This window comes from Triplophysa dalaica, chromosome 21, assembly GCF_015846415.1.
Source record: "Triplophysa dalaica isolate WHDGS20190420 chromosome 21, ASM1584641v1, whole genome shotgun sequence".
In the NCBI taxonomy this organism is placed as follows: Eukaryota; Metazoa; Chordata; class Actinopteri; order Cypriniformes; family Nemacheilidae; genus Triplophysa; species Triplophysa dalaica.
In genome coordinates, this window is record NC_079562.1 from 1,431,761 (window position 1) to 1,457,318 (window position 25,558).

A 25,558-nucleotide genomic window follows, 5' to 3' on the forward strand; every position below is an offset into this window, starting at 1 on the left:
ACTCAAACAAAAAATGAGCCCACCAACCAAAAGAATTGATGTTCCAGCATTGTATAGCTGAATATGTTTTTGGTTTAATTAAAATTCTAAATTCAGGATTAAAAGTCTTAATTTGGGGGTGGACGCAAAATACAGTACTTGTTGCCAAAAGTAAAAAATGTGTAAATAGCATTTGCGCATCAGAATATTCATCATTGCATGTCTAAAAGATTTACATTTAGCAGACTCATTTATACAAAGTGACTTACAAATGAGAGGGCATTTAACACTTTCCGATTTCTTTTGACCAAAATTCAATAAACGTGTAAAAGCCTGTACAACCTTGTGCAGACCGTCAACCTTTATTTTCATATAAGGAAGACACCAACATAAAGTACAAAGAATTCTGAACTGTACGTTTCATTAAAGGGAGAAGTCTATGTGTGGGTTGATGGACAAACAGAAAACAAGTGCATAATAATCTCAACACATTCTGATCCAGTTATCAAAAACAACCCGACAGCACCTCACATTATCTCAGACGGATTTTCATCTCACTTACTATTAAATATAGAAATGATGTGGAAGTACAAATCATGAACACATTTCAATCTAAATCAATATGTTTTCGTGCCGCATACACCCGTTGTTTTCTAAAATGGTTTCAAGACAAAATCCCAATGCTTCCACGATAGACTGGCAGTATTGGATGATGTCTTTAATCTATAGAAATGATTCACTAAGTAAGATGAACAGAGGACTTGAACAGTGGAGTCATAACTCATGAGTTGAAATGTAGGAGTGTCATGCAGATCGGCTCACGCCACCTGAATCATGTGGCCAACTGTGTCCTCGTCCGGCTGGTCAGGATCTCTTTTCTGCTAGGAAAGAGAAAAATGAAAGATAAAGTCTTCCTCTGTACCATGTGCTAGGAGTGGATTGTTTGCTTTTGCGTGAACTCTTACCTGTTTGAACCCAGAAAACTTTCTGCTATTAAGTGTCTCTGATGATGTGTAAAGATATTCACGATAAAATGTGGTGGATTCTCGAGTTTGTGTCAATTGTCTATCAATTAACAAACCTAGAAAGCTATTACATTTCTGATGAAATGTTCGTAACCATAGTTTCTGTGCAGGCTTTATGGCCTTCACAAGGGTCATCATTAAACATTCAACACATAAATGTAAAAACGGCAAAGAAATATGTAAAAATCAAAAACAAAGGTTTATTTGCATAAAAAGGGAATTTAATCATTTAGTAACAAACACAAATGCAATGCAAAGTGAAACAATGGCCCACTGTGAATGAAACACAAGATGGCAAAGTCATAACAAAGCAACAGCTCTGGGCAAAGACAGAAGAGCATCCAGGGGTGAAAGCCAAGCCATACATAACAAATGAAATAAACAAATGTATACATTAAGACCAAAAAGGACAATGAACAGAGCTTTATACATCTCAGTGACAACAGCAGTCTGACTAGAAGTTCAAAGTTTGTTTAGACAGACAGCAGAAATGCAAGAAGCCAAAGCCATATTTTAGAAATGACCCCCTTATCATTCAGAGTCAAATGCGTAAATCACCCGTGTTTATAGCTGGCACTGTTTTATTTCGAAAGAAAAAGCGGTCAGCTGCTCACAAAGGTAACCATGAGCTCTCTGCAAGCATCAACGAGACTGAAATGTCAAACTGTAACTTTAAATAATGAAAGAAGCTTGACAGCATAGCAAACATGGGGATTAATCTTGACAATGCTCATTCGACACACTAGAACATACAAACTTAAATCTCAGTATATAAGTTTATTCGACTTTGTCGGAGACCTCAAATTGGCAGACAGACGGAAGTAAAGACACATGAGGTAGAGCTTGGGCACGCAGTGTATGGATGGTCTAAATTAAATTAGGTGTACGTGACCATTTCAGTCTCTCTGCTGAGATACGGGCTGGGATTGGATGGAAAACCTGTCGCTAGGTTACCCCAGGGGCGGGGCAGAGGTGGCTTGCCAGTGAGAGCTCAGCTCAAGCCCCTCGCTCACCTTCATGGCCTGCAGGGCCATCTCCTCCTTTTCCTTAGGAGAGAAGAAGCGGCCACCGTCCCCGCGCTTCCTGGCCATGGCGTGACGATGACGGGACTCATGTAAGTATTTCTAAAAAAAGTCAATACAATTTTTATATTAATACTTGATGAAATACTAAATGAAATCGCCTAAATGTTAATAAATAAAGTACACTAATAATAAATGAATAACAAAAAGTTAAATAAGTTTAACAACAAAAATTATTAAATGATCATCAATAAAAATCTAAACTAAAATAATCAAGTTAAAAACACATATGACATCATAATAAACAATCAAATACAAAATTAAATAAAAAAAAATCACAAGTGAAAATGAAGGAAAATAATAAATATTTCCTATAATAATAGCCAATGAAAGCCATTGTCATTGCAGTAGTCACACATACTCTTCTCTCTTTGGGTATCTTGCCCTCGGCCTCTAGTTTGGCCCGTGCTTGTCTCCTCTTGAGTATCCGGTGATATTGTTTAGCGTTGACATAAAGAGGCTCCTCCTCCATCATCTCTGCACCAGGAAGTGGAATACGCTGCATGTTAGGGACCGTCCCGCAACCTCCAGGGACCATCTGATTCGACACACACAAAGATTCAACCAAACAGTAATCTCCACGAAAACTGTTGTAAACTGAAATACAAAAGCACTTACCATGACCATTCCTCCAGTGTTGACCATGTTTCCTGCCATGGGCAGAGTGACCGTCACTGTTCCCTGACCATTGTTGGAGCCATTTGTACCCGATCCAGTCGAGACTAACTGAGCTCCGGCTAAAGATGCAGTTGGAATGGTGAACATTCCTGAACAGATAATCGCACAGATTACATTACAGACCATATGAAGAGAAACATAAATGTTTGGAAGGCAGTCGTGTCTGTGTGTTACCTTGCTGTAAGATGGTGCCGTCAGCATTCACAGGCTGGTAAACAATGGTCTGTCCCTCTGCGGTTTGTGCCACCTGCTGCCCTTGTACAGTTATCTGCTGTTGACCCTAAAAAATACATAGCACGTTTATTCATCTTTGTGTTGTATGCATTGCTTGAATTGCACATTGTATTCTATACACACACTCTGAATATGTGCGTATAAGCTACCTGGTTTTGTCCGGCGGTGACGGCGGTCTGTGGCTGTTGAATTATGATCTGTTGGGTCTGTCCTTGCTGACCCTGTAACTGCAGAGTTTGTCCACCCGAGAGCTGAATCTGCCCCGGCTGTACCAACTGAATCTGTGGCACAAAGAAATCTTTATTAAAACCCCAAGTTCAGCAAACGAAATCACAATGTACATCGCTTTATTAAAATGATAAACAAATACTTTTCAGACGGCAAACTCAAATGTACAGATTGTGGACATAAAATAAGCTCACCTGCTGTAGCCCCTGAGTACCAGATACAGGTAGCTGCATGATGGTTTGACCCTGCCCTCCCATCGCCTGTACCATTATAGGCTGTCCAGAGGAGGTGATGAGCTGACCCCCACTGACTTGTACCATAAGAGGCTGGCCTTGAACCTAGACAAGAAGAACAAAACGCATCCGCTTTAAAAGAAATCTCCCTTCGAGGTTGACATAGAAAGTGCATTAGTGGCAATAATAGCACGGGCAAGGTTTATCTCAGTGTGTAAATGACTCTTACAGTGAACGGACACAGGAGAATGCACAGCACAGATGCATGCAAGAAATGCACGTGAACGTGAATAATGTTGAATGTCTGCAAAAAGTTTCTTTATTTGCCGGAAATCATGTTGAAACGTGCACGTGGCATTATTAGGACGCTGAAAGTTTGTGTTGTAAAATAAAAAAATGAACGATGACCAAAATATGCCATATGACAAAATTTTCCTCGATCCACAGTTTAATGGTACTGTTGCACTTGTTATCTTACAATGAAATGCAAAAACTGGTCTCATATCAGACGCAATGAGAGTTGACATGCCATGCTTGGAGATTCAGAGATGGCAGCGGGTCTCGGAGAGCCAACAACTACCTGAAGAACCTGTTGGGCTGCAGTCTGGCCTACCTGAGGCTCAGTCTGCAACTGCACCTCAGTCACTGTGCCCTGGGCCGGAGATAACGGACTGTTACCATACTACACAATACTGAGTGTAGTGATGAGCTGTATTAATAATGCTCGTGTACTTCGTGCTGTAAAGCTATTTCAAACCAGCATCGCATGAGCTGCATCAGATAGTGTTTGTAAACGTCAACGCATCACATGCTACCTGTTGTTGGATCTGTCCATTGCTGGTCTGCACCACTATCTGCTCTCCGCTGGATGTAGTGGCGGTAGTGTACTCCATGTTTTCTGTCTGACCGCTGCGGTTCGAGTTATGAGATCAGCACACGGCACGAGTCTGAAACATAGCAGGAAATGTGAATGAGTTGTGCTTTGTGACTTTTACTTCGTGATGCAGATTCTAAATATTAGGGTTCTAAAGGGATACTTGACCCAAAAACGAAAGATTCTCTCATCATTTATTCACCTTTGAGTTGTTCCAAATCTGTATGAATGTCTTTGTTTTGTTGAACTGAGAAAGAGTTTTGGAAGAAAGAGAGAAGAAAAAATACCTTATAATTTTAATTCTGTTGAACACAAAATAAGATATTTTGAAGAACGTAGGAAAGCAAACAGTTCCGGGGCACCTTTGACTAGCATTGTCATTTTCCCTGCTATGGTAGTCAATGTGGTCCGAGAACGGTTTGGTTACAAGAATTCTCAAAATTCAAAAAAGTTTGGAACAACTAGGGAGTGAGTAATGACATCATTTTTATTTTTGGAAGAACTCTCGCTTTAAAACTGAATCTTGGGCAAAAGAGTTAACAACTGTCTGTATGAAAGTATTTAGTTCAGTTTAGTCCATAGCAGCGGAATGCAAAGATTTGCCCAAATTTGGCACTAGCATGGTTTATGGACCTTATGCAGCATCCCTTACCTTTTTCTGTATGTGACATAAGTGATACGGAGTATGTGAATATTACAATGGCAATACCATTATTGTAATATGTAAGATACCTCCTTCACAATTTATGTTTTTGGGGACACTGATATCCATTCGTGCATCCATGTTATACAATAGTGCCATGAATTAACATACTATAGCAAAATCATGGCTTATACAAAAAACTGATACAAACATGAGAGAAAGGTTGGTAGTGCTGTAATGTTGACGACATGCAAATATAAAACATAGGAAACGACTTATGCCATAAAACACACGAGTAACGTTACGTCAAAGGACCGATATTAAGATTTGTCATCCGGTATTAAAAAGGAAAAAAATAACAGTTAAGTATCTTTGTATCGTTACATTGTATCGGCTTTTGTTTCTCTTCCACGCGTCGCATTCATTATGATTTATTAACTTTTCTTTCACACAAATTAACCTCAAATCTTGATTATGAGCGTGTTTTAAGTCTTGCGATACATTATATTGTACAGATGATGTTAATGCTTTGCTTTCTCTTTGTCCAACAATGTTGGCCCTGTAGCACCTATATCTACCTTTCTCGAGCACAAACATGTATTTGTCACAAAATGGTGTTTAAAACGAAATTCAAAGCGATAACATTTTTTCAAGCCTATTTGAAACCTAAAGAAATCGACGATCTGTTTACGTAAATAAACTGACATAACAAAGCGCGGCGCTAAACTGCTAAACTGGGCCTAAACGAGACGCCGGCTCTGCTAAACATGAAAACAAAGAAAATGAATCATTAAACGAGATTGTTTTCTGTTGTAAATACATAATTAAACACATTACAGTGCACGCCGTCCACACCGTGGACTTTGACACACACAATCCCCACAACTCCCGTTTATAATGGTTTTAGTCATTTGGTTGGTCGGTCACACACCAATCCCCAGCTAACCGAGCGAGTCCCGTCCCCTCCCAGCGCAGCAGCCGCGCTCACTCACCGTCTGCGCCGCCGCCCGATGCACCTCTGATTGGCTCTGATAGCGGCGCCTGGAACCCAATCACACAACGCGTCTCGGTCAAGAGCCAAAATGGCGCACGGCAAAATACCTCACGAGGAACAGCGCCCGAGTCGCCCCGCCCACAGCACGAAGGTCACGCCGATGTTGTCCCGCGCACCTCTTGAATCAAATGAAGAGAGTTGCAGTAACAATAATAAATACACGAAACGATGAACTGCGAATGTATATAGACTGTGAATAAATAATACATTTACAAATATTGGTAAATAATAAACAATCATTTCATAAACTTGAATAAGGTTTTTCTATTTATGGGCTGATTTGTAGGCCTACTCTTGATAAAAGACAACAAGCAGGAAAACCTAAATATTATATATGTTTATTCTACAAAACCTTTGTTATTTATAGTTTTTTACTTAGTTTGATTAAATTTATAAAACTTGATTACACAAATTCATTTTTAATTACCGTGTAGGTTTATAAAGCTATGCAAACAGAGTTTAAGACTGTATTATCATGAACAGAATAAATAAATAAAGCTATAACTCTTACATAAATCTTTTACACACCTGCATTGTTTTATTTCAATGGCATCACAGGACAAAAATCAATTTGATTTAAATCAACGAGTCGACTTAGAAAATATTTTTTATTGTTCTTGGTCACATTAATATCACAGCATTTTACACGTTGACCTTGGAAATCCACGTTGAAAACAAACATGAAGATCTCTCTTTTGCATCATTGAAATGTGTGGTCCATGTCATCTACAGCCCTGAGGTATCTATTTTATTAGGAGTGCAAAGATCTGCACTTAATCACCTTAAACGCTACACATGAGCTTATTTATGTTGACAGTCAAAGCAATTCCGACAAAAGATGCATTTTTATAATGGATTAGCCTGCTGATTAATGTACATTTATCATTGTCAACATCTTAATGGATGTTACCCTTAAACATTTTGTCTTTAAATATAACTATTGCTGACTTATACTGCATTGCTGTTATATTTAACATACTTTTTAAAGGTGATCGAATCTTTTCCTTCCTTGTTTACAATATGACATTCAAAACAGTAAATAACACTGGTAATGTTTGTTATGGCAATACTCAAATGGAAGGATGGTTGTCTCATTTGTGAAAAGCTAACTGTATGCCATAAATAATATAACTAAGCAATGATGGAGAACCAGACAGAACGGCAATGAAGGTCACCAGCAAAACACAAAACAAGTGTTGATTTATGAAATAAAATCGAGTGTTAGCTAAACAAGTTTCTAGCTTGTAATTGTCAATCTCCCAGAGTGTTAGTTTAATAAAGTACCTAACTAAACTCCAAATCGTCCAAAGGTGAAGCTTAGCCTAATTCTGGGATTGAAAAGACAATTCGCTTAAACAATAACCGCCGGCAACCACGAACATGCTATTTTCTAAAGATGCTTCTCTTTTCACATTGGACTTCAAAAACCAAGGATGTTAAGAAGTCTTCGAACTAGTTTCTTAATATCAAGAAAGCAGAAAGATCCTTTGGCGAAGTTAAATACCTGACGCAGCAATGTGATGTTAAATAATACTCACACAACTGTGGTATTTCGTGATTATTTTTGTTGATTCCCAGCAAGCCATGTGTCAAATTCACTTTAACTTGCAAAGTATAGTAACCTCTGATTAAAATTCGCATCTCCTTTAGTGCACACGACTTCATAACACGAAATGCTAAAAATATTTTTCAACAGTTCAGAAAACTCTCAGCTCTACATTTCTGTCCTCCGTGATTGTGCTGAAGTCTTGTCGGACTCCATAAAAAGAAGAAAGGTTTGTTCAGAGCCGATTGGAAAGACACATTAAAGTCAGAATGTGTGTCGTTATCCGCCAGGGATTGGACGCAGATATAAACACACAAGTCATGGGAAGGTTGGGCATCGGATAGAACTGGATAGAGTCCATGGTTATGACCCACACGTCTGTCACTCCAGGAGCTCCTACAGGTGTGAAGACGTATAATCAGAGCATGAATTCAATGACATTGATGATAACACTGCATGGTAAGCATTGCGCAGTAGTTTATATATACCTCATCTGAATCATCACGGTAGTGCGACTTGCCGACCTCTAACGTGTCCAGGTCATCCACACCTTCGATTCCATTAGCTTCAGCGTGCTGCTGTAAAACAGAGTACCTGTGTACCAAGAACCTACCGGAGACGTCAACCGAAAGAAAATAAAGCATGAGGATAATATAATACAGCTCAAATGATTATATAGAATTGGATAAATCTTTAATCTGAATGTGTGTGATGTTTCGGGATATGCGAATACCTTCCTCCACAGACATATTTTTTGACGAAGATCACTCCAGCGACGGCGCTGATCAACAGAACCACGATGACCACCGCTATTATCGGAGCTGAATTTACAGAGTGAGACTCTGTCTGAGAAATGCATAATGGGAAAGAGTAGAGAAAAGAACATTTTGAAATACAAGGGACATGATACATTAAGGGGATGACGTGACGTAATATGTAAGGGATAATTTACAGGCAGCCGGTTGTTATCACAGAAAATCACACTCAATGGGATTATTTTGCAATAACAGCCGGCTGCTTGTACGTTATCCCGGTTATTACACGGCTACTTGGCACATGAGAAAAAACTGGACATTAAATATTTTATAAACTCATTTTACCGATTGCAGACCTTCCGCAAGGGAAAGCCGTTTACTTACGGTTTTAAGGTAAGAAACGACGTTCATATACCTTTCAACATTCAATTTGATTTAATCGTTTGTAAATATTATGTCATATGTTATTAAAAGACATATTTAATTTGTCAAAAATAACCTGTCAAAATGATTTGCTGCATCCGGTTTCCGTGTGTTATTTGTTTTGAGAGGTTGTTATCTGGGAATAACCAAACTGAAAATGTCGAGACTGGCCAATCCGAGTCAAGCATTCCAACGAGCCGTATAATAAATCATAACACATAATTTTTAAATAAAATTATTTTTCAGGACGAATAATTTAGGCAGCATATATCTAACGTGTTCGAGTGGAAACCTACCAGTAGTTCTGGTCTAAGCAAGGTACTGACACACTTCTTGCTCAGATCGATCTCTTTTCTCTCTGGAGTTATTCCTGCTTTACAGAGATCTCCTGGAATCTTCCTGTAGCTATATGGTCACACACAGCAGAGCATAAGCGCTAGATGATCGATCGAAAGAGGAAACAGAGAGTAAAGTGATGAGTGTTTTGTTACCCGCTCGTCTGAAGTTGCTCTTTGCGTCCGTGAAGACAGAATTCCAATGAATGACCGACGAGGTTGGGTTGCTCCACGCACTTAGAGCTGTTTTCCGGATGATAGAACCCAAAGTCGCTATGAGAAAGATGGACAGGATCTGGAATCACTGACTGAATGTGATGCGTCTTGTTTGAATATAAATCACACATTTTGAACAGATCTGAAAAGTGAAGGTGTATGTTAGTAGAACAGTTGTTTATACCATTGAAAGTCTTCTAGGGTACAGGGGCACGTGGTGGGCTCCTTGGTGACCGTGTAATCCCGGCCATTCCAGCAGACAGAATCCTGTCGTAACCGTAGAAACCTCTCCTTGTATCCAAGCATGCAGCCATCAGTGGGGTCATTAATGTCACTCGAGTGAGCGAGCCATTGAACGTAATCACCCTCCTGACCTGCAGGGGGAGTTTGACTCAATAACACATTCAAACGAAAATATCATCTGAAATACCAGCCGTGGAAAAATAAAAGAGAGCATTGCAAATTTTATTTTAAACAGCATTTCTAGATGTATTGTGGCCGTTTCAGTCCATTGTCTGTTGAACTTCAACAAAATCAAACCTCAGGAAGTCATGAAGTCATCCAACAGAATTGTGAAAGACTGACAGCATAACAACAAGGTGATGGAAACTGTGATAAAAATCCAGGTATTCACATAAAAACATCATTTTTAACTTTTCCTAAACGCATATACAAATACTGCTCAAAAGTGAATATGATCTTGTTTTCTTTGCGGTATCAGAGGTTTAAAAAACACAGAGCATCTTTACTGTTATATTGACTTGTTTCTCAGTTTTCGTTTTCTGAAAATCAATGTAAAAGGAAACAATATATGGATTTGAAATTTGGTAGAAATATTGTTAGAAGTTCACAGAATAAAACAAAAAGGATCACTTTACATAAACACATACCTATAAACGAACTGATCTAGGAATAGAAAATAATAATCATAAATAAAATGGAGGTAAAAACCAAAATACATTCTTTAAATATTATAATATATTACATAAAACTTCTAATAATAATAGAATGGTTATGAATGTCTACTTACAGATTTTTGAAATTAATCGTCTGAAGTCTACAGTAACTGAAACCCAGTACTGATTCAGAACTGTTTCTCTATAGCCCCACAGACTGATGTTCATGGAACGGGCACCGGGTTCTGACGCCAAGCCAGTAAAGTATATCGGGTCTTCCGTGAAATTATACACATGCCAACACTGACCTTCATCAGTGGAAAATCTAGACAAGAGATACAAGAACAGGGTAATGTCATAATTACCGAACAGCATAATCTAATCATTAAAAATGAGTGAACTGTACTCAAAACTGTCATTTTTAACGATCTTGAATTTTTTAGTTCCAAGGACACAAAAATAAGAAGTGACATAACTCAAATATTTTAATTATGTCTTCTAATGATGTCAGAGCGATTCCCAACATGCAGAACATCAGTGATTTTAATGAGGTTGATACATCATGACAACATTGACAATTGATCAAAGTGAAACTCAAATAAATGGAAAATTAAGTTTACTGATCTAATGCGTTTAGTGTTCTTTACTCAAAAGAATTGAGTTTCGGGGTAATACGTTTAATAACTTGGGGTTTACCACCAAAAACAAGATAAACCGTAAACTCACTTGATCTGTGAGATGGGATGTGATGGGTTGTGTTCCACAGCTACCAGCAGCCCCCCTGAATCTAGGATGGCGTAGTGGTGGGGGCCTTTCAGCGCCAGAAACCACGTGTATCCGCCGTCATCTGATGCGTATACGTCCGGAGAAAGCACAGAGATGGCTCCTCCCACGCTCCCTAACGAAAGAGCAGATGGAAACATAATGACAGGGTTTGGGATTCAGCCAGGGGCCAAAGCAGTTCAAACCAATGCCATGAATAAAGCCTGTGATAGTTTTGGAATGTGATGTGGGAAATCGTCACCGTGTGCCAATATGAGCCCCACAGCATTCGACTCGGCGAGGGGCTGCATGGGAACGTTCAGCTTCATAGAGATGCTGTAGGATCCGTGGATATGCAGACTACACTGCAGAAGAGATGAGAGACAGAGGTAAAACATAACGCGGCAAACGTCAGAAACCACACACACAGACCTACTGTATTATCTGCCTATTATCCGCACACCAGACAAGAAGTGACAATCTCCCTGTAGTAACCTGAAATGAAGTGCCTTGATCCTTGCAAAGATCAAACTGGCATCCTTCCAGCGATCAGTTTCCAGTGACATCAATCATTTCACCACCCACATGATTGAACCACTACACCAGGTGTTCAGATTATGATCAGGTGACTCTCTCACCTTGTCTGGCTGATCAGTTGTGGAGTCACACATCCCATTCCAGGGCTTCTGCAGGGGTCTCCATACCCCTCCCTGATTAAACGTGATCACGGACTGCACAGAGCCGTCTGTAAAGAAGAGATCATCATCAGAAAATACATTTCCTTTAAAGCACCAGGTGTTCCATTTTAAGGTGTGTAGCAGACACAGATTTATTCCCGAATGTCTGAATCACTATTGTCACAACCTACAAAAAAACATGGCGTACCTTCGGCAAGCACACTAGTCATGTACACCCCTCTCAGAGAGGCGATGTTGGTGAAGTCTGTGTCTCCGCCCGTCGTGGTGTACAAATGGCGGTCCAGGGATTTGGAAAACACTGTGCCCCGGTCATCAGAGACGTAGATGGTACCGATACCCGAATCTTATAAAAACGCAGGTTATGATGTCATGGGTTTACTGGGCTGTGAAATTATTCTCTTTTTTCCCTATTTATAGCTGCATTCCGTAACTTTTTTGTATATAAACGAATGGTAAGTTTTATATGACTTTAATTTTGGGTTGTTGGGTCAGATTTAGTGGAAAATGTTGTTTGTTCTTCAACATATGTAAAGGTAAAAACATTTCACTTGATATAGAGACAAAATTTTTGAATTGAAGCTTTAACACATAAACCGGTCAATCATTCGCACTCAAAAAACACGAAGCTGAGCTATATTGCATTTCATTTTGTTGACATATCAGCGATTTATTTAGCTGAACAATAATCGTTCAATTCACCTCCAGCTTCATCTACGTGCATGAACACCATGTCGTTGTTCGCAGCCAGGATGGAGTAGAATTGTTCGTGGCCAACAATAGGCAGCTGAGCCATGTCCCACGTCTCTCCCTGATCTGCCGACACGTGAATCATGCGAGTGGAGCCCTGAGGACGAAAATAACCATATTTGACACCTGCACACAAATATAAAGTCACACTGGAGTCCTGGTCAACCACCCAGTGAGCTGCCACGCTGTCTGGTGTCATCGTCCACACCGAAACACAACCTCAAAAGTGACAGAACTGGAACACTCTACAGAACACACGAATAGTGTTCCTCACTCAAAACACATAATCGACGTCCCGAAAACATGCTGCTTTGCTGACAACTCTGCAATTTAACTGGAATCAAAATAGATGACACAATTATTTATATTTTATATTGAATTCAGCATATTTATAATGTATGTAACGTGTTGGTCTTGTCCACTACATTGGAGTTTGAAGAAATGCATTCTGGGATCAGAAGGCAGCATGCTTTTGGAAAAGCCTTCATTGCACAGAGCGTATATAAAATATCCAGCTCTCCTCACAAGTATTAAGAGAATTAAGAGAGCTCACCGACTCAGTCGTTACTGAAGCGTAAATGAAACGTCCACCCAGACCGAAAGAATAAATCCTGTTTCCAATGGTCTTAAACATTTTGCCGTAGTCCAAAGATTTTCTCAATTCTAGCCTTCCCCGATCACCTGAGAGAGAGAGAGAGAGAGTAGAGAGTGGAAGTCGAATGGAAGGATGTGAGAATAATGTCTTTGTACTTTACATAATTTGTAATTATAAAAACATGCACAGACATGAATATATTTAAGAAAAATATAAACATTAATAAACATTTAAACATTATTTAAATGATTGGTGAATATTAGGGCTGTTAAATGATTAATCGCGAGATCAGGAGATGGTGGTCTAGTGGGTTAAACCACTGAACTGATAAATCAAAGGTTGCTGGTTTGATCCCAGCAGCCACCACCAGTGTGTCCTTGAGCAAGACACTTTACTCCATGTTGCTCCAGGGGGATTGTCCCTGTAATAAGTGCACTGTAAGTCGCTTTGGATAAAAGCGTCTGCCAAATGACTAAAATGTAAATGTAAAATCGCGATTAATCGTATCCAGGATAAAAGTTTGTGATTACATAACATATGTCTGTGTACTGTGAATGTTAACTTTGTGTTAATAAAAGCATACACATACGTGTATATATTTAAGGAAAATATAAACATTAATAAACATTTATATATTTTTTAAATGATTGTTAAATATTAGGGCTGTCAAACGATTAATCGCGATTAATTGTATCAAGAAAAAACTTTGTGTTTACATAATATATGCGGTGTAGTGTGCATATTAACTTTGTATTTATAAATGCATATATACTTGCATATATTTAAGAAACATTTAAAATATAAAAATTGATATGCACAAGACATGGACACATATTATGTAAACATTATTCTGGATCGAATAATCACTATTAAATGTTTGACATTCCTTGTAAATATAAATGAATACATGTAAATATTTCCCAAATATGAATGTGTTTATAAATACAAAATTAATATGCACAGTACACAGACATACAGTATATTTTGTAAACACAAACATTTATTTTGGATGCGATTAATTGTTTGACAGCCCTATAATGGTTGTAATACAGAGAAAAATGAACTCACTGCAGGATCCGTTGGGGTTTGTGGTTAAGAAAATGGTGTTATCATTTCCCCTGAAAATGAAAATCAATACTGTAAAATCTCCATCACAGTTATATACAATATAAGTGTCAATGATTTATCTGTGTTCATGTTCGCCCTTATACCATTTCACAAGACAAACTGTCGCATGGATCTTCTTCCAGCTGGCTCCAAAATCCTCTGACAACCACAAGTCATACTGAGAATGAAATGAGATAAGAACAATGTGAACGCATGTGGTGTTAATGCCAAAAAGTGAACTGTTGTAGGTGGGCAATGACTGGTCTCACATTGGTGCTGTAGACCATGAGGATGTTGCTGTCTCGAGGGTTATAGGTGATCTGCATTAAGGGATGAAAAGGAAGCTCAGAGGTCATAAAGGTTTCCCCAAAGTCAAGCGAACGGAAGATTTTGGTGACTCTTCCCTCGGTGAGATCTCCTGTCAGGATTACCTGCGGGACAGTCACAGATCATGTATGACAAACAGATTTTCTTGCACAGTTCAAATATTAAATCAGGAGCCACAACTTAGGCAAAAAATAAGCTGTGAAAGCTAAGAGGAAAAACACCATGACAATAAAAACGGACAGAATTTTTTTTATTAAAGAATTAAATGCCCACCTTCCCAGAATTAGCCGGACCAATCGCGATCCCAAATTCAGTCTGTATGAAGGTATTATTAATGAGGTCGGTGATGTCCTGGAAAGTCTTTCCATAGTCTTCACTGACCCAGAAGAGAAGACAGGAAGTTATGGATCACAAAAGAAATACATTTCTAAAGAATCTTTACAAACTGCATATCGTCACTGTCCTTCTGAAACCTTGTATGTCCAAATTTCTGTTTTTCAGGAAATGTTAAAAACACTGTACTTTATAAATGATTGAATACTGTGTTGTCAACGTTGACAAGCACTTTTGAATACATTGTATCAGGTAGATATTTGGAAAACCCAGTGGTGACTAAAAATAATGATTCATTGTAAAAAATCTGGAAATATGAAGATACGAGGTTTCGTTTTTTTTATGAAAATCTTGACACCATACCTTCTGTAAAGTCTTGACTGACCAAAGCGCATGATAAAAAGAGGAACTTGAAACGTGGTGAGCACCAGCATCACCTGCGAGACACAGGGATATAGTAACTGAAAGGGCATATTATGGTATGTGCGTATGAAAGAGCCTGTTACTCAGAAGCTCGCTGTGCAGCGAAGCATTCAGGGATTTAAATTCTGGCTCGGGCGAGATACCGCAGGACACATGTCTGAGCTTGAGCGCAGCCACACTCTCATCCTTCACAAGTCATTCGGCCGGCTATCACTCGAGGTCGAGCTGCCTGCTTCTGATTGGTCGGCACGCTGCTCTCTTTTGACTCCTGTCTCTCGTTCTTAAAGTCAACACGAACAAGCATTTGCAACCTATATTTAAAATGCGACACACTTTAAAGTGACACTTTACCCAAAAGTGAGAGTTTTGTCATCATTTACATTTACAAACGTGGAGGACTGTCTGTCTTCTGCAGAACACAAAAGAAGATATTTTCAAGAACTTTGGTCACCAAACAACACTTACAGTCATTGATTCCGTTGTATGGACACAAAACCACTGAGACATTTCTCATCTTATTTTGTGTTCCACAAAATAAACATTCACACATACAGATTTTGACATGAGGATGAACAAATGAAGACTTCATTTTATTTTTTGAGTGGGCTTTCCCTCTAGTAAATTCTCAATAAGACAAAAACTATAAAGTGAGGTTCATGTCCTTAAAATATTCATTTTTCTTCATTTCAACAAAGGAAACGACTTTCACATTTGCGTGTCAACTAATTCCAGGTGCAAGAAGCAATTAAAGGAAACGTGCCACACAAGTTAAAAAGGTGTCTCAATGGACGCCTCTCTTTGAAAACGTTTGCGTGGAGTTTACAGCCTGCCATTGCTGTTGTGTGGAGGTTAATTACAGATCGTTCAGGTTTTATAGCTGCAGTTGAAAAACATGCGTGAATTCAACCTCCTGTTTGCTTTAAAAGTGGATTTGAGGTTATGTCGAGCCAAGATCTGAACCATCTTTCAGAAATGCAGCCGTTGAAGCTGTAATTGACTTGCTGGAGTTTCGCAGCGACGTGTGATTCCAGGGTCAAATTCCTGCGAGTTAGAACACGGAGCCGACTACAAAGATGTCAGGAGCTAGCGGCACAGAGACGTGGTTTTAGCTGACAATCACAAATTTTGTTAATCGGCTAGTGAACAAATAAGAATAGTTTAGGGTGTGACCCCTAACACATTGATCAAATCCAGAATAATATATAAATTGTTATACATTTTCAAGTAAAAAGTACCCAAACATATTGAAACCAATCGTGCTAAAATACACACATAATAAAGAGATTAGATTAGATTTATTCATCCTCGTGTCATTCCAAACTTGCATGACTTTCTCTCTTCTGCCAAACATAAAGGAAATATTTTGAAAAATAACCACCAACAAGATTTGCCTCATTGACATTTCCTGTATGGACACAAAACCACAGAGGCATTTCTCAAAATATCTTCTTTTGTGTTCCTCAGAAGAAATAGTCAGCTTGAAAAAATGATGACTGAATTTTTATTTTGGGTTAAATATCCCTTTAAAGCTAAAAGAAGATACACAAAGCCTATGTGCATTTGCTATAAAATGTCTTGTTTAGCATTTCACACAACACACTTCAATCACTTAAATTTACTGTAACTTACTCCCGTTCCATCTCCAACCCAGGCCAGAGATACGGACCCACTCAGATCGTTGAAGTTATACTGAAAGAGAGGAAAATAAACATAATGAACATTAAAGGAGATGATACTTATAATCCTACACATCACCAATAGACCATTACTTGGAAATATATCACATAAATCAATATATATTCATCTAAAACCAGAAGAGGTCACGGTCATTATCTTCAGAGCTTGTGTGATTCTCTCCATGACTCTGACTCAGAGTTGTTTTCAGTGCTGCTGTGGTGAAACTAAATGCTGCAGGTTGCTTTTTTCTAGTCCACAGGAACAAGACTGTAGGCGGTAATCTCCAAAAAAAACTGAGAACATGGATCCAAACCACTTAACATAACCAAAATTAAAGCAAAATCTTGTGAAGACTACAGTAGAAAAGCTGTTTTGGGGAACAAGTGCTTTTATGGAAATGTAAGACATCTTTTTTCACAATGACATAACGGAGCATTTCATAAACATTGATAATGTTTTGGTTTAACAGCAAAGCTTTCCAAGAAAAACAACTCTTAGAATTGCCACTTGAAACCGAAAAATTGTGTGCCATAACAACTAACAGAGGAAATGGTTAGTGCTTAGAGGTTGCTCAATCATTGCTCAGAAGTTGGATGTTGTAATGGAATAATAGTCCATGAACTTGAGAATATTTTTGAAATGGTGAGATATCTTTAAAACCTTGGGTTTTTTTAAACAGAAAATCTGAGAAGCAGACTTTTCAAACCATTTTGATATACTTGATGTTTCTGAGATTCAATGAGAGTATAGACCACCGGCGGCGCCAGAGGGGTCTTGGGGGGTCTCAAGACCCGCCCAAAAAACGCCTTGACCCCCCATTTGACCCCCCACCGCCTCCGTGATTAAAAAATATTTAATATATATTAAAATATATATATCCGGGATAAAGATTTAACAATGGCCCTCTTCAAACTACGCAGAACAATAATAATTCATAATTTATTCGACATATAAAAAAATATAAACATAAGAATCACTGCGACGCCCCATGAACGTTGCTGCCGCTGCGCCTTGCGTCATTGCGTTCATGGCGCTGCCGCGAGCCCGCAAGTGCTGCAACGCACTTTATATCTTTAAGCTAAAAATGGATCGCTTCGTCATACCTAAAAACAAATTGACAGCAGACGGAAATAGGACTGAAAATATACCCGTTGCAGTGGAGGGCGAGCCCTGCTTGATCCTAGAATTAGAAATAGAGGACACCGAGGAATTAGATAGTGGTTCTCAACTCTGGCCCGCGAGATCCATTTTCCTGCCGAGTTTAGCCCGAACTCTGATATAAAACACCTGAACAAGATAATCAGCGTCTTTAGGAATAGACGCGTTCAACTTAATGCGTCGCTGCGCAAATCTATCAGAGTATGACATTTAAGTACCGCGAGAGCAATTCAAGTGCAGATTGTTCTGTACGGATTTGAATCGCTCTCGCGGTACTTTAATGCGATATGCCAAACAATCTGTGCAGCCCTACATTAAGTTGAACGGGTCTGTTCCTGAAGTCACTGATTAGCCTCAACAGGTGTTTTATCAGAGTTTGGGCTAAACTCTGCAGGAAAATGGATCTCGCGGGCCAGAGTTGAGAACCACTGAATTAGAGGATGAGGAGGTGGGACCGGAGCAACTCGCATATGGAAGCATATGTGTTGCAAAATTCTATTTGCAATGTAATATGCAAAATGGCAATGCAGTATGTAAATTGACAATGCAATTGTGTATCTAAATATACATTTCAAATAACCTAATGTATGTGCAACATTAAGTGCAAAATGAAAATAAAAATTCAATTATATCAATTACATTTGGGAGTTCCTACACAGGTTTTATGATTACAAATGCAATTGATATAATTGAATTTTTATTTTCATTTTGCATTTAATGTTGCACATACGTTATTTGAAATGGAAAGGATTTAACCGGGGATTTAAGCCATGGCCCAGACGAGAAACCAAGACAGCCTAAATTTAAATCATAACCGTGTCGTTCTTTTGGATCGCAGGGGCAGCTAGCATCCAAGGGTTTTAGTTACTCGTTACTCAAAAGACGCGGCTTTTTGTTTTGCCTGTCGTCATTTTTTTCACAGTGTGCATGGATCTGGTTTTATTTGTTTAGTAGCAGTAATATGCAGTTATTAGCCATGTCCACTGTATTTTTTGGGGGGTTTCATGAGACCCCCCTTGAAATGCCCAGGACCCCCCATTGCCCCCCCAATCAAAAGTGTCTGGAGCCGCCACTGGTATAGACGGTTTCATCTTAACAACATAAATAAACGTTACTGCGCACGGTTGTGACCCACCCAGAAACTGAAATTCCTGAGTGCCTGTAGATTATTTCTAATAACAGGCAAAGCCACCGAGAAGAAGTGTTACTTGTCTAAACTCGTCTCTCTGATATTTTGAATTTAGACTACAATACCAAACTCAACCGCTAGATGTCAGTGTACTATACGGTCTCTGTGAATGCGACCGAACTATTCAACAAATTGTTTATTTAATAAAATGAACATACAACAAAATGTAACAAATAGTGTATTGAATACAATCATCATACAGCAAAATGATCAAATTAATTAATTTAAAAAAAACAGAAAGAGTTATATTATTAGACACTAGCCAGCAAACACAAACCGGAAGTTGACTGTGGGTCAGGAGCGCGTGCGCCCGATGAAAGGGTCTATTCAGTGAGACAAAATGTAAACTGAGGCTTATAATATATATATATATATATATATCTAGAGTCAAACTACTGTTTTGGATAATACAAATAAGGCGCTAAAAGATCAAAATTTTGTTTCTCGAGTCAAGTCAAACACATCAACAGTCCACCAAATGAAACACTTTAAATGCATGTTGTTAATGTCATTCAAACACAACTAGTTCAAATAAACAAATAAACATCTTAATCAGAAAATCCATGCTGGTTCTTAGAAGTGAAAGAACACGTGTGTTGAGGTTTATCTTCCCACAGGGAAGAGAAACCCTGCGGGGACATGCACACAAACCACTTCTGATCCGACAGATGGCTGTACCTCTGTCAGCCACCCCACGCAGCTCTCTCTCTTTATCTCTCTCTCTGTGTGTGTGCATTTGAGAGGACAGGCCTGCTGTCATTCGAGTGTGTAACCTCCCTTTCAGTTTGACTCGCTGGAATGCGAGACCCAGATGGTGTGTGTGTGTGTGTGTTTGTGTGAGAGTGAGAGAAAGAGAGAGAGAGAGAGAGAGAGAGAGAGAGAGAGAGAGAGAGAGAGAAAGAGACTGCCGGACATTTTCATCCGTTTCAAACACTAAGAACAAGAGAACAACTGATGTTTAAAAGATTGTAGGAGGTAAAAAGAAGAATCATAAAGATGGTTTAAAACTTATGTTCCTAAACTGTCTTGAATGGCCAATATTTGTTAAGGTTGATGCCTTTTAAAGTGGCAGCCGAAATTAATTTAAGCTGATTTGTAATGCGTCATACCAGCAGCACATTTCAGTAAAAGGACGTTGAATTAATTTACGCCATTTCAAAGCTGTATGACGTTCTTTCTTCAGCAGAACACAACAGAAGATATTTTGAAGAATGTGGGTAAACAAGTTCACTATTCACTTCCATTGTATTGACAGGCACAAAACCAATGCTACTCAATGGGGTCCGACAATTTTCTGTTACCAACATTCTTCAAAATATCTTCTTTTGTGTTTTGCAGACGAAGAAAGCCACACACTTAAATTATGACAGAATTTTCGTTTTGGGGTGAACAATCCCTTTAACAGCAAGAGTTTCTACCCTTCAAGTCCGTTCTGCATTTCTGTCATTCCACCAGAGCCCCCAGGGATTAATAACTGTGTCCCGAAATACTCTCTTCCTCACCTCTAACCAACAGTGACCACGTTTTACAATTTTCGCATGCTTTTCTTTAAAAGCTAGCGGTGTCAACTGCTTCAGCCTCGAGGCCTGAACGTTCGCAATCCAAAGTGTGAATATAGTTTCCAAATTTCCACACCTCATCTGATGTAACCCACAGGCCCACATCCGTGGCTGAGCAACGCGTGTTCCAGAACAGTGCGTACAAGTCTTGTAAGACACCTGAATGCGCTCAAGGCTGGTTCCATTTCCAGAATGTTTCTTTTTTTTAAGAATGACCGTAGTGCTTGCCTCCCCGTTCCTTGCCATATTTAAACACCAGAAGGAAAGAAACATGCCGTACCATCTACTGACAGTGTTCTCCCGGCCAACGAAACACTGGCGTGCCAAGAATGGCCTGCAAGAAGCCAATAAAGTCCTAAAACAAGAATTAAATGTGGTGAGAAGACGATGTGAACAAACAGCCTTGCTTCAGCTTGGAGTAAATGATAGCATTGCTGATTTTTAACATATAATGTATATGATTCTTCCTTCTGTGAAAAGAAGGTTTTGCGTCAATAGGGGTCCCAAATTGTTTGGTCACCAAAGTTCTTCAAAATATCTTCTTTTGCGTTCAGCAGAAGAAAGAAAGTCATAAAGGTTTGGAATGACATGCGCGTGTGTAAATAATGCACAAATCTTTACTTTAAAGGTGAACCGTGCCTTTAAATGGAAATTCTTTCATCGTTTACTCACCATCGTGTTGTTCCAAATCTGTAAAAAATAGTAAGATATTTGAAAGAATGCTTATAAACAAACAGATCTTTTCCCCCATTGACTACCATAGAAGGAAAACATTTTGTTCTGTTGAACACATTTTGAAGAATGTAGGACAACAAACAGTTCTGGTGCACTTTTTCCAACTATGGGAGTCAATGAGGGGTAAAATCTGTTTGGTTACAAGCATGCTTCCAAAATATCGTGTTTATCAGAACAAAGACATACAGATTTGGAACAACTCGATGGTGAGTAAATGATGATAGAATTTTAATTTTTGGGTGAACTGTCCCTTTAAGGAGCATTCTTGCATTGTGTTACAGTACTTTAGTTTAAACTTGGCCATTGCATCACAAACCTGTGTTTGCATATATATTGTATTTATTGTGTGTTTCAACACAAAGGTAATGTACACAATACCAATTGCCTTTATGGTAATCTTGAGAAGGGATGACACTGCTCACAGGTCAGTGATAAATTACTAAGGTCTGTAAAGAGATACAGTCACCTCACTGCACAGTGGGGATATTTACTGTAAATCCATCCTGTTGGGAGATTGAAAGTTATATTAAAACATGTTGGTCACCTGAGCATGAGGCCATGGGGTCTTCAAAAATCCTCACGGCAGAAAGACAAATGCGATTAAACAAAAGACTTGTCCGAAACAGAATCAAATATCTGGAAAGACCGTTTAACAGTTCTGCAGTAGACTAAAAAAAACACAAGGAATGCTTTGCTTCTTTTCTTGACCTCACGTACTTGGCACCCCACCAGTCCTGAGCATTTGAGAGAGGACAGAAAATGTTTTCTCTATATATTCTCCCCAGGAATGGGAAGTGGGGAAACCTGGACGTCTTTCCCTTATGTTGAACCGGTAAACAGTCTTTGAACCTCGGGCACGGCCAAAAGAAGCTTTAGTCCTCATCCAAATGGCTTCTCGGTCCAAAGACCGGCAACAAACATGATTTCATCTCTACACCGTAAAACATCTCAACTTTGGGTTTAATAAGTGGAAGGTTTCAAATCAGCCCCAAAATAACAACTATTTAGACAGGTGGGTAAATGCTTAAACCCTCGCACAAAAATAAAAGCCAATTCGTGAAGTCAAACCAATTTTTTTCTAGCTGGAGCGGGGCATCGAAATGGGTGAGAGGTTAACAGTTTATTGCATGGAGGCATGTTTGTTTTCTTGTTGGATTTACAAAAACAACTCCCCACAAGACCAATCTCAGATTGGACATAGAATCAATATAAATGCCGAAAGTTCAGAATGTTTCAGTTGAACATCTCTGATAATATTTAAATAATTCAATCTTTAATCCTACGTTTAGAGAATTTACAGCCGGTTGTTAAATACTTTTTTGTGAGCTTGTCCGCTTGTAATTGTTCTGGCAGGTCATAAATTCCACTGGGCAGGGAAGGATCAGCATCCATCACACAGACTCTTGCGCAACACAGCTGTTTGTTTGCACATTATGGACCACATCAGGAAAACAAGACATATTTCCTGATGAATACTAGATATAGAATATACAGAACACCACCTCAACCTAAAGTGACAGTTCAACCAAAAATGAAAATTCTGTCATCATTTACTCACCCCCTTGTCATTTCAAATCTGTTTCCCTTTCTTCCGCAGAACGCAAAAGAAGATATTTCCTGGTAACCGAACAGCACTGCACCACATTCACCTCTATTGTATGGACACAAAACCAATGCAAGTAAATAGTGTCCAGTTAACCACATTTTTCAAAATATCCTCTGTTTTGTTTTGTGGAAAAAGAAAGTCAAAAAATGACCAGAGGGCAACTAAATAATGACAGAATCATTCTTGGGTGAACTGTCACTTTAAGTTGAAGTATTCAGATGATGACAGCATTTTCATTTTCGGGTGAACCATCACTTTTAACATTTCAACCCCAAATTAAGCGATAAATTATATTTTATGCAACCTCTTATTGTGTAGTTTGTAAATGATCATTTTTTTGTCCTTTAGCAAAGGCATAAAGTAGGTGCATTTACATAGCATGCAGGAACCCTCTAGCACGCACCAAGCAAGAGTCGGAACACAACCCACAATACCCTGTCCACTCGATAAACAGCTTGACTTGAGTATGGGTCACGGAGTTCATACTACCTGATGTTCAAGAGATTCCAAAGAGGTGTGAAAAGTGAGCAAGGCCATGTTTTCACGAGACTTTGCCTACAAATGCTTTCCTACTCTTTCCATTCCCCAAGCCTCTTTACAATCCAGAAACATTCCATTCTCGGAGGAAACTGTTCAATTCAGCCGTTATTTACGCCGGACGGAATGTGAGCGGACGGAAGCCAAAACAAAGCCCATCAAAGAACTTTCCCTGTGTTCTTTTTTGACAACAACAGCCGGTCTCTAACAGGACTGAGGCTTAATTGTATGAGTGATTGCGTGGCCTGTATTCAGAGGATGTTGTTTTATAGATCAGGGCTGATATGAGAGACATGGATTGGCATAGATGTGCTCCGTCGTTGACCGATAATGCATGAACAGAGAGGAAAAGCAAACGGCTGGTAAAACATAACTGATGTACTACTGGGATAGAGTTTTGATGTATAGAGAGAAAGACCATGTTGTGGTGAGTTTTGGATTAAAGACTATAATGAATGAGATGAGGACTGGACTGGTTAGGCAACATAACCTGACTGTCATTAGTACATGGTGGCATAAGTGGCATTAGTACAAAATACAGAAGTGAACAGTTAGAAACATATGAAGGCGATGGCATTAAAACGACATCTGCGGAATGTTTTAAAGTAAAACATCAACACATCATTTCAGCACATTAAACACTGCCCCATACTTGTTTTCATGATATGGCCCATCTTGAAAACTTCTGAAATGTATTAATATCTGTTAGCACTACAGATTGAAAAAGTAAGAAAGTGGATGTGGTATTGAAGATGTAACATGTTTAAATGCTCTGCAAGAAATGACACAAACTTGTTAAGACACAAGATTATGTCATCTCAGAACAGTGGCCAGAGGTATGAGCTCACGTTTGTCATTTATGATCTGTAGAGATTAAATAAGTCATATTAGGGAATGCTGCTTTTAAAAGTAATAATAAAAAATAAATTAAATTACTTTTAACAGAACAACATTTTTACTGAAAAATCATTTAAAAATCATTTACAAGCTTCTCAAACATGATAAAGAATAAAACAACGCGTAATTACAAACAAGTCGATATTTCATCCAAATCAAATGTGTTATATTATATTTTATTATAGGCATACACACATAACGGGGGGGCACGAAAAAGAGTTCAACCATCACCTACCGTATGAGTATTGTTTAGTAATGTAGATTCATATCCGTGCAATGAATGACACTGATTCCGAGCTGATTCTTCACTTCTTTTCATCCTCACATGGTCTGAATGCTGGAAACCTCTCAAAGTTTGCACATTCCGTGATTTGTGACTCTTTTGAAACATGTTGTGTTCACTCTTCCAGGAGCTGGGACGCTCTTCAAAGTCCATGCAAAGAGCCAGAGAGCAAAACACAAGCAAAACACCGCAGAACACGGTACTCATGGTTTCCGTTTAATGTGCGTAAATCCTTCTTTCTAAATAGCCATAAATGGGAGATGTGATGGTATTAGAAGAGAACGCGCAATGTTTACGCTCTGACGCATGTCTGTACGCAGTGAGTGCTCTACTCTCCCGGATTGTTCAAGATTAGGAGGCACAGTCCATTCAAAACGCCCAGTTCATGAATATTAATTAGGTCGCGCTGACGCTCCTCGTAACCTGTTCACGGCGCGGACTTCGACTATGAATATTAATTAGGTCCGGCTGGCGGACGCGTAGCATTCCTTCGGAGATGCATGTCATGAATATAACATTAGATGATGCTTTGTAATTCGCCAATGGCACGGACAGTCTTATGAATATTAAGATGAAGCTGGAGCGTAGACATTTGTATCCAGAACTTGGTTAACCACGCCTCCTGCTGTCCTACCTCCCCTATGGATTATTAAACAGCGTGGCAGTACTATCAGTCTTCCCTGATTTCCTATCAAACTTTTTAATGTTTATTATATTTATTTGA

At 39.0% G+C, this 25,558-nt stretch overlaps 2 protein-coding genes across 11 annotated transcripts; both read right to left on the minus strand.

The window, feature by feature from the left end:
- Window positions 1–301: 301 nt before the first annotated feature.
- Window positions 302–6,104, minus strand: nfya (nuclear transcription factor Y, alpha). Of its 9 annotated transcripts, none has more exons than XM_056735610.1 (11): window positions 4,696–5,929; window positions 4,536–4,580; window positions 4,275–4,406; window positions 3,989–4,111; window positions 3,421–3,564; window positions 3,148–3,279; window positions 2,939–3,044; window positions 2,705–2,853; window positions 2,448–2,624; window positions 2,018–2,128; window positions 302–857 (listed from the first exon to the last, which is right to left on the minus strand). In XM_056735610.1, exons 3-11 carry the CDS (start codon window positions 4,350–4,352, stop codon window positions 798–800), a joined length of 1,080 nt encoding a protein of 359 aa, XP_056591588.1. In that variant the 5' UTR covers window positions 4,353–4,406; window positions 4,536–4,580; window positions 4,696–5,929; the 3' UTR covers window positions 302–797. The 9 variants fall into 9 exon arrangements, with proteins under 9 accessions (XP_056591588.1, XP_056591587.1, XP_056591583.1 ...); XM_056735609.1 differs by having other exon boundaries at window positions 303–860; XM_056735605.1 differs by lacking the exons at window positions 302–857; window positions 4,696–5,929 and adding an exon at window positions 5,969–6,085 and having other exon boundaries at window positions 1,185–2,128.
- Window positions 6,105–6,619: 515 nt separating this feature from the next.
- Window positions 6,620–25,165, minus strand: sort1a (sortilin 1a). Of its 2 annotated transcripts, none has more exons than XM_056735007.1 (20): window positions 24,787–25,165; window positions 16,823–16,882; window positions 15,134–15,207; window positions 14,711–14,813; window positions 14,380–14,541; window positions 14,215–14,288; window positions 14,072–14,121; window positions 12,962–13,089; window positions 12,361–12,505; window positions 11,849–12,004; window positions 11,602–11,708; window positions 11,226–11,328; window positions 10,928–11,099; window positions 10,336–10,526; window positions 9,490–9,679; window positions 9,246–9,362; window positions 9,051–9,159; window positions 8,310–8,422; window positions 8,065–8,185; window positions 6,620–7,972 (listed from the first exon to the last, which is right to left on the minus strand). In XM_056735007.1, exons 1-20 carry the CDS (start codon window positions 25,039–25,041, stop codon window positions 7,958–7,960), a joined length of 2,445 nt encoding a protein of 814 aa, XP_056590985.1. In that variant the 5' UTR covers window positions 25,042–25,165; the 3' UTR covers window positions 6,620–7,957. The 2 variants fall into 2 exon arrangements, with proteins under 2 accessions (XP_056590985.1, XP_056590986.1); XM_056735008.1 differs by lacking the exon at window positions 24,787–25,165 and adding an exon at window positions 21,057–21,111.
- Between the last annotated feature and the right edge of the window lie 393 nt (window positions 25,166–25,558).